Source organism: Danio aesculapii, chromosome 17 (genome assembly GCF_903798145.1).
Source record: "Danio aesculapii chromosome 17, fDanAes4.1, whole genome shotgun sequence".
In the NCBI taxonomy this organism is placed as follows: Eukaryota; Metazoa; Chordata; class Actinopteri; order Cypriniformes; family Danionidae; genus Danio; species Danio aesculapii.
The window spans coordinates 7,213,658-7,226,722 of record NC_079451.1 but is presented as its reverse complement, the minus strand read 5'-3'; the positions used below and the strand labels follow the sequence as shown (position 1 = coordinate 7,226,722).

General features: G+C 35.3%; 1 protein-coding gene across 1 annotated transcript in view; it reads right to left on the bottom strand.

Moving 5' to 3' along the window:
• The window catches only part of slc25a21 (solute carrier family 25 member 21), a 197,881-nt gene that overhangs the window by 21,797 nt on the left and 163,019 nt on the right, over window positions 1-13,065 (bottom strand). Inside the window, exons 5-6 of the mRNA XM_056476979.1 lie at window positions 6,065-6,131; window positions 2,802-2,861 (exon numbers count right to left, since the gene is read on the bottom strand). Of these exons, the coding sequence (XP_056332954.1) occupies window positions 2,802-2,861; window positions 6,065-6,131 (127 nt within the window). The remainder of the gene's footprint in view (window positions 1-2,801; window positions 2,862-6,064; window positions 6,132-13,065) is intronic.

The following is a 13,065-nucleotide window of genomic DNA, read 5'->3' as shown; positions in this document are numbered from 1 at the left end:
CATTGTGGGAGTTTTATCTCTGCTTTGTCCACTTTTGATTTTGAAAATTCATCTCTGCAGGTTTAACAGAGTGACTTTTTTGATATTTGAGTAGTTTGAGACAATATATTGTTTAAGAAATATTATATAGAGAAATAATGCACTGGCAGCGTATTACCAGGTTTTATGTACTGTAATTTACAACACCAACCCAGATAATACATCACTTCAAACTATTAAAAATATTAATAAAGTATTAAAGTTTCAACATGAAAATCTCTTAAAGGAAAGATCAAGGTCCCATAATGCAATTCAAAAGCATACAGTAAATATGTGGGAAAAAAACATGAATTACAACATGTGGAAAATTGTCAATTTACAGATGTCAGTTTTACAGTGTGATAACACTACTTACTTGAAAGGGCGTTTCACTGTCATGAAACCTTTCTAAATATAACATGACATGTCATGAATGTATGAGATTTTATGCGTGCTTATGACGACTGTAATTAAGTGTCATTAGCTCTGTTATGTTATTTTAAATGCAAAGGTCACATTGTTTGTGATGTCTTTGTCGTGACAACTTAACAAACAAACAAAACCTGTCATAAAAATGATGGTCACAAGGCCATTATAACTGTACCATGACTTATATAACAGTGTCATTCATATTTTTCTTGACTACGGTGGTACAAATTGAATATCAATTCAATTTAATTCAGTTCAAGTTTATTTGTAGAACACTTTTTACAATAATTATTATTTCAAAACAGCTTTACAAAAGGTGCAGATTATTACATTACAATCAAATTCTGAAAAGTTAAGGTAATTAGTTACCATAACTTTATTAATTACTAGTAACTTTACCTAATTAACTAGTAACTAATAGCTTTAAAAATTATTATATACAAACATACTTGGCCTGCAGCTATATACACAGTAAAACCCGATAGTTAACTCAAACCATTTGAGGAAACAGATTGCGGCAAACTGTTTGAGTTTTGAAACTAAATGGTTTGAGTACTGTAAACGTATACATAGTTGAAGTCAGAATTATTAGCCCCCCTGAATTATTAGCCCCCTTTTTATTTTTTCCCCAATTTATGTTTAATGGAGAGCAGATTTTTTTCAACACATTTCTAAACATAATAGTTTTAATATCTCATTTCTAATAACTGATTTATTTTATCTTTGCCATGATGACAGTAAACAATATTTGACTAGATATTTCTCAAGACACTTCTATATACAGCTTAAAGTGACATTTAAAGACTTAACTAGTTTAATTAGGTTAACTAGGCAGGTTAGGGTAATTAGGCAAGTTATTGTATAACGATGGTTTGTTCTGTAGACTATAGAAAAAAATAGCTTAAAGGGGCTTATAATTTTGACCTTAAAATGGCTTTTAAAACATTTAAAACTGCTTTTATTCTAGCCGAAATAAACCAAATAAGACTTTCTCCAGAAGAAAACATATTATCAGACATACTGTGAAAATTTCCTTGCTCTGTTTCACATCATTTGGGAAATATTTAAAAAAGAAAAAACAATTCAAAGGGGGTTAATAATTCTGACTTCAACTGTATATTGAATCATGTACACTTATACTGTTTGAATTGATATCATCAAACATTTAGAGTATAAGTAACTTAAAGATTTTAAGTTCACTTATCAAATCTGTATGAGTTCAGTTAGCTTAAACGAATTGAGTCTGAACAGCTGTATAGCTATACTCAAACGGTTTGAGGAAACCGCTTGTGACAAATGGTTTAAGTTGACTGAACTCAAATTAATAAAGTTAGTCAACTTAAATGGTTTGCCGCAATCGGTTTTCTCAAACCATTTTAGTAACTCTACAGTTGTTAGGACTTAATTCGTTCTATGACCTGGACACAAATAGATTTTAACAAAGTAAAAACTAACATGTGTAAACAAGAATTTACATAAAGAGAAGGTATTTTAAGACAGATTTAAATAATAAATTAAAAATTATTTATTTCAGTTAAGCATATCAATGGATGCAGAGCAAATGCAATCAATAAATTGGTGTCAACAGTAGTCAATGTAGGTGATGTCTGTAAAAATTAATGACGCTGTTTTAAAATAATTTAAATAAAATAAATAAAATAAATAAAATAAAATAATTTGACAATTTTAAAGACAAATTTTAATGACAATTGTTTGTTTCACTGGAAAAAAGTGATCAGAAAAAATATCCTTGACACGATTATAATGGCCTCATGACAGTCATGTTTATTCCAGATTTATGACAAGTTATGTTGTGTTGTTCATGTCAAGTTTTCACAACAAGACAGGTTATGCTGTATTTGAATTAATTAAATCTCATATTCTTATAAAAATTCATATTACAAAAGCTTTACTTAAAAAACATTGTATTTTAAATACTGAAAATGTCAATGAAATTGAAGAATTCACAAGCTGTGAATGAATCTACGTCCAAATGGCTTGCCACACTCACTCTCACACACTACACACATCACTCTTCTGTTCCCTGTGCCTGTGGGCTGTGTGTGTGGATTGACATCTCTAGCTGGAGAAGGCGGAGACAGGTGTGATTGATAAGGCAGGTGGTGGTTTTAAGGCTGAAGACGCGAGATCTGCCGCCGGGCTCAGTCGTCAAGCCTGCTGCCACACTGATAGACTGCTGTCTAAGTAATGGGCGATCTCTCATACGGCTCGCTGAGCAGCATTTGTCTCGATTACAGCTCTCACCCGCTGCCAGAACGCCATGTAATGAGGAGAGTGCTTCGCTTGACTGTGAATGTGATTGTGTGTACAGTGTCTTGTATCAGATGACTTACCATACCGGGCGATAAAGGAGTAAAGCTCAACAGCTTCTTGTACTGCTCAAAGGTAAAAAACTGCAAAAAAAAAAAAAAAAAGAGATCAGGATAACTTGTCAGGAAGTGTTTTCAGACGCAAAATGCACGCAGACAAGATGAATGCTCACACCTTAAGCAAACACAGCTCAACTGTAGTGAATGAGAACACTCGAGCTGTCAACATGACACTGCGCAAACAGAAATACACACATAGATGACTAGCAGTGCAGAGTAGAATTCTTTATATTAAGTTAAGCATCGCTCAGCTTGACAGATATTAGATAATAAAACATCCAGCAAGACTGATGGAGGCCAGGGCCTGTAGATACGCTGTTTAGTTGGTTTAAAGCACCAGATGTGGAGCGTCAGGTGGATTCATGGATCACTGTTTAAGGATAGTCTTTTTTTTTAAACTCATTCTCATGTCATTGCAAATCCTTATGACTATTTATTCTGTGGAGTACAAAAGGTAGTTTGAAAAATGTCCCGGCCACTCTTTTCAGTGCAAAAGTGAATAAGGACTGGGGCCCTCAAGCTCCAAAATGATAAATGTAGCACCAACTTGTGCACTATATTTCAAGTATTTACAAAAGTGTTTTTTCCCTGAAGAAGAGATCAAGAGGAGATTTTGGTGTCTGCATTAATTTAAATTGACAAAGTTATTTTTATAAATGGAAATGCATTATAGTCATTATGTATTACTTTACCAGACCAAAAATATAACAGGACATAATATAATGTGAAAATGAAATAAAATAAAGCTAATTAAAATAAAATAAAATAAAACTAAATAAAACTAAATAAACTCCTCCACCTGGGGTTTTGTTCACGAGTGTGGGAAGGATGGAACGTGAGATTGACAGGCGGATTGGTGCAGCGGCGGCAGTAATGCCGTCGATGTACTGGTCCGTTGTGGTGAAGGAGCTGAGCCGAAAGGCAAAGCTCTCGATTTAGCGTTCAATCTACGTTCCTTCTCTCACCTATGGTCATGAGCTTTGGGTCATGACCGAAAGGACAAGATCTTGGATACAAGCGGCTGAAATTAGTTTCCTTCGAAGAGTAGCAGGGCGCACTTTTATGGATAGGGTGAGGAGCTCTGACACCCGGGAGGAGCTCAGAGTAGAGCCGCTGCTCATCCACATCGAGAGAAGTCAGCTGAGGTGGCTCGGGCATCTGTTTCGGATGCCTCCTGGACGCCTACCTAGGGAGGTGTTCCAGGCATGTCCCACCGGGAGGAGGCATCGGGGAAGACCCAGGACACGCTGGAGGGACTATGTCTCTCAGCTGGCCTGGGAACACTTCGGGATCCCCCCTGGAGGAGTAGGAGGAAGTGTCTGGGGAGAGGGAAGTCTGGGGTTCTCTCCTTAGACTGCTGCCCCCGCAACCCGGCCCCGGAAAAGTGGCAGAAAATGAATGAATAAAATAAATTAATAAAAAATTAATAAATAAATAAAATAAAACTAAATAAAACTAAACTAAATAAAATAAAATAAAACTAAACGAAATAAAATGAAATAAAACTAAATAAAACTAAATAAAATAAAATAAAATAAAATAAAACTAAATAAAATAAACTAAAACTAAATTAAATAATAATAAATAAAAATAAAATAAAAATAAAAAACTAAAACTAAGTAAAATAAAACTAAATAAAATTAAAGTAAACAAAATATAATAAAATAAAACTAAATAAAATAAAACAAAACAAAATAAAAATAAATAAAATAAAACTAAATAAAACTAAATAAAATAAATACAACTAAACAAAGCAAAATATAATAAAATAAAAATAAATAAAATAAAACAAAATAAAATGAAACAAAATAAAACTAAATTAAAATAAATTAAACAAAATATAATAAAATAAAGCTCAATTAAATAACAAAATAAAAAAAATAAAACAAACTAAAATAAAACAAAATAAAATGAAATAAAATAAATAAAAAATTAAATTAATTAAAATAAAATAAAATTAAATTAAATTAGGATTATACTTGTATTGTTTAGATGCTTAAAAAAACATTGTTCATTTCTGAACCAACTAACAGAATATTAAAAAATACAAAGATTTTATAGTTAAGAGAGTTAAAGATAGTGATAATGATCTGAACAAAAAGTTCCCTCTTATTGTTCTAGTTCACTCTGGATGATTCATTCACATATCAGTCAATAATCGGGTAACTGCACCTACACTACAAAGGGAAGAGTTCAGCGAACAGCAGCTTAAATCTTTGGTCTGCTTGACAAAACGCTTAAAGAATACTTTATGCTGAAGGTTATGCTGAACTAACTGCATGTAGACTACTTTGCAGAATGCCAAATCACAATCATTGCAATTTCATGAACAAACAATGTCAGGTTCCATGAGGAAAAGGGTAACGCTTTCCATGAAGCTCATGCTCACAATAAATTATAGCTGCATTTAAATTGATTTATAATCAAGCGTAACAATTCAATAAATGTCTATTCTCTAAAAATATCTAAAAAGACACAACAAAACCTTTCATTTATCATAATGACAGTTTTATCGCCACATTTATAATAGTGTTATTAATCCTTATTAGTAACAAATTTCAGTATACAGGTTCATAACACATTATACACTCATTTAATTAGTCAGACATGATTGTATTTATAAAAGAACCAATTTTAAAACCTTGTTATGTTATAGTTAGACTTATTGTGAGTGATAATACGGTTACTAAACTGTATAAATGCATCATTTGAGCTTGGTTCTGTAGCACTAACCTTTATTTTTAAGTGTGACATTCAAACAGGTTGAATGACATGAGAAGGACTACATGATGACAGAATTTCCATGTCAGGTGAAGGATTTTTTTCAGTTAAACTGTTAAAGCATGTTAAGTCTACCAATCGAAAGCAAATAATGGGCTAGCTCTTCTTTCAGACAGCCATTGTGAGGAACCCATAACCGATGGCCTAAAGCCACACTAAGTGCTCATCTAAACTCAAGCGTGTATATACACACTGTTTATACATGATACTGAAGTGAGGCCAGTAGCAATATCTGTCCATGTAGGTCAATAATGGGAGTTTTCAACAGCAAACACATGTGGCATGACGACAAACACAGAGAGGGGATGAGTGTTTTTGCTGAGGACATTCATATGTGGTCTGTGTGTGCATGTGTGTTTACCCTCTGCAGGCCAGGTTGCAAAGATCAGAGTGTGTATGGTTTAAGTGATGAGTTTAAGCTTGGAGTCAAATATGGTTCCTGTTACCTTCACTGCTCTCTTTGGGGTCTCGGCCAAAATGGGGGGAAGGATTCCCTTGTAAAAGCCATAGACCCTGTTGAGGTAAAGACATCACTCTATGAGTTTGAGGTGCTTATTAAACTAAAGATTCATGGACAGGCAACATTTAAACATTTATTTGGCTCATTAAAGGCAACATAGGCTCATTCTGAAAACTAACCCCTATATACATTTCTGGAGAGCATGAATTATGTAGCCAGAGCTATACTTATGGCTGCATTTCGTCTTAAAAACGAACGCTATGAGGCGGTATGATGCCATTCATTTTCGCGCATACCAGTGCATACTTACCTCTGTATTGACTGCTTTTCTGCTGTTACCAGTTTGTCCGGTAGCTCGACACTTACGTCAGTGGACTTGAAACGTAGAGCGGCGTTGACCGCGACAATGGGGTTCAAGTTTGGCAAAGAACCGTCTCAGAAAGCAGGTAAGATAAAAACAAAAGCTAGAAAATAACAAAACCAAGTAAATAACAGGGTGAGAATGTGGTAAAATCTGAAAACGTGGTAAAATCAGTCTTAAGGGCCTTTCTTTTTCTGGATTGCTTTTGAAAACACTGCATTTGGGTTTAGGGAAGGAGATGGATGAGTCAATCTGTGCTTTTTAAAACACTATTGGTTGGGTTAAGGGAAGGGGGAGGGTGGGGGATTGGGTCGGTTGGTCAGTAAGTCAGTCAGTCAGTTGACAGTGGCCTCTGGTGGATTTACGTGGGAACAGCAGGTCTGAATGGACTCGCAAGAGAAATTTGAGATTTGAAAAAGCGTACACATCAGCCTCTGGCGAATTCGCAAAAACAAAAAGTGTGAAAAAACTTATGGGATGTATTTTGCTCTCTCTAGAAATGTATAGGGGTAGGTGATCAGAATGAGCCTAGGTTGATTAAAGGATAGATCACATAAAAACTTACAATTTCCTTACTATTTACTCACACTCAAGTGGTTTTAAACATGATTGAATTCTAACACCTTTCTTTAGTTGAACAATGACCCAGCCAGCAAAATCAAATTTCAATTCTCAAATCTATTTTGTTCAAAGAAACAATCTCATCATTTGACACAAACTCTGTGAATGTCATAATTTTCGAGAGGGGTCTGGATGCACATTTGATGCACTTGCAAGGTAAGCTGCATGCAATGCTTTTTAATGGGCACACCTAACCCCACCCCTCACAGTGACGTCACTAGCTCCATTGAGTGCATTGTGTCTGACAATGCAAGTCTGAGATATGCAGTCTCAGCTTGCAAATCCAAGTCTGCATCTATATACTATTGGGATTTTCCTTCATCAGTGTGCAGTTGTCACAATCATCAGCGATCTAATCCTGGCAGATTGCTGGTAAACACGCAGATCGCTAAAGGACTACAAATCCGCTGGTAAATGGACTACAAGTTCCAGTGATGCACCACTCACACGCACCTGTTCCTCATTCTGCAGATTACACACACTGTGCTGAGTCTTGATTATCTGTACTGTTAACATTATGACGCATTTTCCTTGCCTTGCCTTCGGTGTTTGAACCTTGCTTTGTTTTGCTTGTTTTACGTTGTCTGCTGCCTGTCTGTACTGACCATTTACCTGTGTATTGACCACGACTCTGGATTGCCCGCATACATCTGTTTGTTTCTGTATTGACCATTGCTTGTCTGACCATCCTGTAAATCAACCCTGCATTTGGATGAGCACTCCATTGTCGGCGTCCATGTCACATTAAAGCAGTATTTCCTCAATGTTTAATTAGTGGGCACCTTTTACTAAAGTAAAGGTTTTCCAATGCTAAATGTACATGCATAGGTGTAAAAAGACAGTTTTCATAAGACTAAAAGCAGTAGATACTTAGGCCCAATCCCAATTTTACCCCTTAGCCCTTCCCACTTACCCCTTAGCCCTTCCCACTTCACGTGAAAGGGTAGGGGTGTCCCAATTCTCTTTAGCTTGAAGGCGTAGGGCTAAAGGGAAAGGCTAGATACCCCTTTGAAAGGGAGATATTTCAAGAGTAAACTCAAAACCAACGGGAAAGAAAATTTCCCAGAATACACTAGCCACAACAGCAGCATAGCGGCACCCAGGAGTCAGGAGATGCACAAATTAGTATTTTTTGTCATTATTATGAATTTTTATGACAAAACAGCATATGTTTTAATACATTCATAACCACGTTCATGTTTTACTGTCACGCTTTAAAAAAAAAAGCTCAAATAAAAACCTATATTTATATCTATAATCCCTAATAACAACTCCTGTACAGCAGTCCCACAACATACATTTACATCTGTCACTCGACGACACACGAATCCCGTCAGAAATGTCTAGTGTCTGCTATAATGTTAATGATGTTTTTGTGTGTTTACATAGATAAATATGGCCACGGTGTAAATGCACAGTACAGTTATGAGCTTATTGACACATTGTATCATTAGGATAACACAATTTCGATGCCTTCAGTGATTTCCTGAAGATAAATACCAAACAATAACGCAACAGGAATAACTACAGCCAGGGGCAATTTTAGGATTTTCATTTTAGGGGGGCTCAGCTCCTCAGGTAAAAAAAAAATAAAAAAATTGCCTCAACACACCTATTTACCATAGTAAAAAACACTTTCTATATTCAAGTACATTTTTTGTTTCCATGTATTAAATAAATAAAACTGCCACTTTTCTAATTAAATGGCACATTTAAATATATATATATTTAAACCTACAGGCTAATTCACACATTTTATGATCTGAATCACAATAATAAATAGATTTTTTAAATACAAGACAACACATGATGTTTCTATCTCTGACAGTTAAAATGAGTACATTCTCTAAGGGGTTCTGTCACTGTTTATAGTTCTTTCTGTGCAAGACTGTATGGTATAGTTAATGCCACATGCACTTACACAAAACGTGTTTTATATTGGTAGTTAATTTTTAAATTAAAATAGCAAACTGTTCGATAAGAGCTACTTTTTCGAGGAAAAAGCTGTGATTATGAGGTGAGCACCAATTTATACTATTGTATTTGTATCATATTTATTATATTTATCTTTTGTATTATATTTATTGAAGGCCCCAGATTTCCTGGGGCCCTAAAAAGCTGCTTAATCTCCCTTACTGGTTAAATCCGCCCCTGTGTACAGTATGATTGCTGTAAATGTCCAAAAAGGGACTTAAATTCATTTAAATAACATACGTTTCTCTTATGGTCTACAGTATGTATATGATTGACACTTCTATGTATATTTTAAGGTATAAAATAGCTTACCCTTAAATAAGACACGTGCTAACATAATTTTCATTGATACTCTTTTGTTCACCAGACACAATTAATCATTTGAAAGCAGCACAAATATGAAATAGTTGCCCTTAATTTAAAAAATACATGAATTCAATATATATCAGATTATCAGATTAAATTCAAATAATGAAATCAGTCTGTGAGTTACTTTTCTGCTGTAATCAGTGGAGGGGATTAGCTAATTTATTCTATCTGTCAATATAAATATGATTTTAAAGCTCAAACCGCAAGAAACGTCTCCTCGCTCCTTGATTTACGAGGCTGGAGTTGTTGTGTCGCCCCAAACCAATGTCAAGGTTAAAATCTCATGTGGCGAATGGCAATATTTGCAGATCAAGCATTCAGGTTGTTGACAAGGGACGAGAGGAAGAGCTCAAAGTCACCCGAGCCACCATATATAACGATACAACTGTACACATTAGATAAAAAACATATAAACATAATCCATAGACTTTTCCACATCAAGCCCAGTGATTGACTGACAATCAGTCCCCTAACAGGGATCAAACATTTTACCCCAATATCCGATTTGGCTAATGTATCATTTCCTTCCTCTCCTTTTGTCATGTCGAAGGATGTGGCGATGAGCTGAATGGGAGAAATGGGGTTTGATGCAAATCAAAGACAAATCACACCTATACAAACTCCAGCAGCTGGACCTACACGTACCTAAATGTGTGAGCATTTGCTTATGAGGGCCAACTGCGTGCTTACATTTAGAGTCAAATTGGCATTCAGGCATAGTCAAACCAGGCATAGTCAAATGGGGTCTTAAGTGCGTGTGTAACAAATTGGAGCTTTATCTCACCACCTGATGTTTCTTAGACTGACCACACCCAGGAAACATGCGGCCGGCGTTTGCATGCGCCACAGGAGAGGGGGCTTCCTTTTTTTCGGACAGACAAAAGCCCCAAGTGGTGCTCAAACACACACTTTTTCAGTCCCTGACCTGAGAAGTGAGGCTTGTGATGTCTCAGTGGTGGACAGAAACTTTTATTTTTAATTAAAGGATAGTTGATAAAAATGAATCACTTACTCACAGTCAAATTCATAAACTTTTATTAATTTCTTTCTTCAGTTGACCACAAGACAAGATATTCTGGACAGTGTTGGAAACCAGCAGCCACTGAAATCCATTGTAGGAACCAAAAAAATACCATAAAAGTGCTACACAAAATGACTGATGCTTTCCTTTGAACATTCTTCATTATATAGTCCCTTTAAATACATATTCTGTATCTTCATCTGAGTATTTAAAGTATCTAATTTAAGAAACCTTTACTGTAAAAAAAAAAACAATTTTATGCCTACATTTAATACATAAAGCTGAGTAAAAAAACTAAAAGATTAGATGGTGGTTGCATTGTGAATACACTGAATTTTGTCAGTTACATTGTTAAATCGGTTCACAAATTGCACTGTTAACAACAATTCAATTTGTGAATCTCGCTTTTTAAACGATCTGTTCAAAGTAAGTCTCTACTAAACGACTAGCTTATTCAAATGATCCGTTCAGAGTGATTCTTTAATAAACAACTCACTCATTCAAATTACTGTTCAGAGTGATTCTCGATTAAACGACGATTCAACTGATCCATTCAGAGTGAATATCAAATAAACAACTTACTCATTCAAATGATCTGTTCAGAGTGAGTCTCCACTAAACGAGTCACTGATTCAAATGATCCTTTCAGAGTGAGTCTCTACTAAACAACTCACTTATACAAATGATCTGTTAAGAGTGAGTCTCCACTAAATGACTCACTCATTCAAATGTTCTGTTTAGAGTGAGTCTTCACCAAATGGCTAGCTGATTCAAATGATCTGTTCAGAGTGAGTCTCCACTAAATGGCTCTCTCATTCAAACGTTCTGTTCAGAGTGAGTCTACACTAAATGACTCATTTATTCAAATGATCTGTTCAGAGTGAGTCTCCACTAAACGACTCACTGATTCAAATGATCCTTTTAGAGTGAGTCTCTACTAAACAACTCACTTATTCAAATGATCTGTTAAGAGTGATTCTCCACTAAATGACTCACTCATTCAAATGTTCTGTTTAGAGTGAGTCTCCACTAAACAGCTCTCTCATTCAAACGTTCTGTTCCGAGTGAGTCTTCACTAAACAACTAACTCATTCAAATGATTTGTCCAAAGTGAGTCTCTACTAAACAACTCACTCATTTAAATAATCTGTTCAGAGTGAGTCTCCACTAAACAACTGACTGATTCAAATGATCCTTTCAGAGTGAGTCTCTACTAAACAACTCACTTATTCAAATGATCTGTTAAGAGTGAGTCTCCACTAAATGACTCACTCATTCAAACGTTCTGTTTAGAGTGAGTCTTCACCAAATGACTAGCTGATTCAAATGATCTGTTCAGATTGAGTCACCACTAAACGGCTCTATCATTCAAACGTTCTGTTTAGAGTGAGTCTACACTAAACCACTCACTCATTCAAATGATCTGTTCAGAGTAAGTCTCTACTAAACAACTCACTGATTCAAATGATCTTTTCAGAGTGAGTCTCTACTAAACAACTCACTTATTCAAATGATCTGTTAAGAGTAAGTCTCCACTAAACAGCTCTCTCATTCAAACGTTCTGTTCCGAGTGAGTCTTCACTAAACGACTAACTCATTCAAATGATCTGTTCAGAGTGAGTCTACACTAAACGACTCACTCATTCAAATGATCCATTCAGAGTGAGTCTTCACTAAACGACTCACTCATTCAAATGATCTGTTCAGAGTGAGTCTACACTAAACGACTCACCCATTCAAATGATCCATTCAGAGTGAGTCTTCACTAAACGACTCGCTCATAAAAAATTATCTGTTCAAAGTGAGTCTCTACTAAACAACTCACTCATTCAAATGATCCATTCAGAGTGAGTCTTCACTAAACAACTCGCTGAACAACTAAGTAAACAATTCACTGAATTTACAAACTGGTCTTAATGGGTAGGTTTTATTTTAAAACTGGACATAATATTAAAATAATGTATATTAATCATCATTGTTGCTGCTGTAGTGCTTGCTAGATTTAAAGTTAGTATGATTACATAGCATTCCTAGTATGTAAACACATTTTTAAACGTTAAATCACTTCTATATACAGTATATGTATTTATATGTCAGCACAAATAAAAACATTGCTATTGTTTCTGTTATACACTAGACTAGAGTATGATATATTTTCTTATTTTCACTTGTTTGCACACTTGAATGATCATGAATTATTAGTATGGTTGACAAGTTTTTTGTAATAAGTACCTCAATAAGTACTATAATACAAAATCAAAATCAAGGACTTCTGTACTTTGACTTGAGCAAAACTGTAAAGGAGGACTTTATACTTTTACTGGAGTAGTGTTTTATTATTGCATCTGTATGTGGCTAATTTGTGTACTCTGTCCACCACTGTCTGACACATCTTGATGCTGGTGAAATGGAGATCTGATGAGCCGTGCTGTAGTCATTAGCTGTGGGTCAGAGGTTTTTAGAGTGGCGGTCAGATTCGCTGGTGCTAATCGCCTCATCTCAGCTCGCCCAAATGATAATATTTACACCCCAACTAAATCAGCCGAGGACATCTCTGTTGACTGCTGGGGCATGTTTTCACAATATAACGACAGAAGTTCACTTGCAGTTGTCACGCTACTCTGTCCACCCTGTCCACACA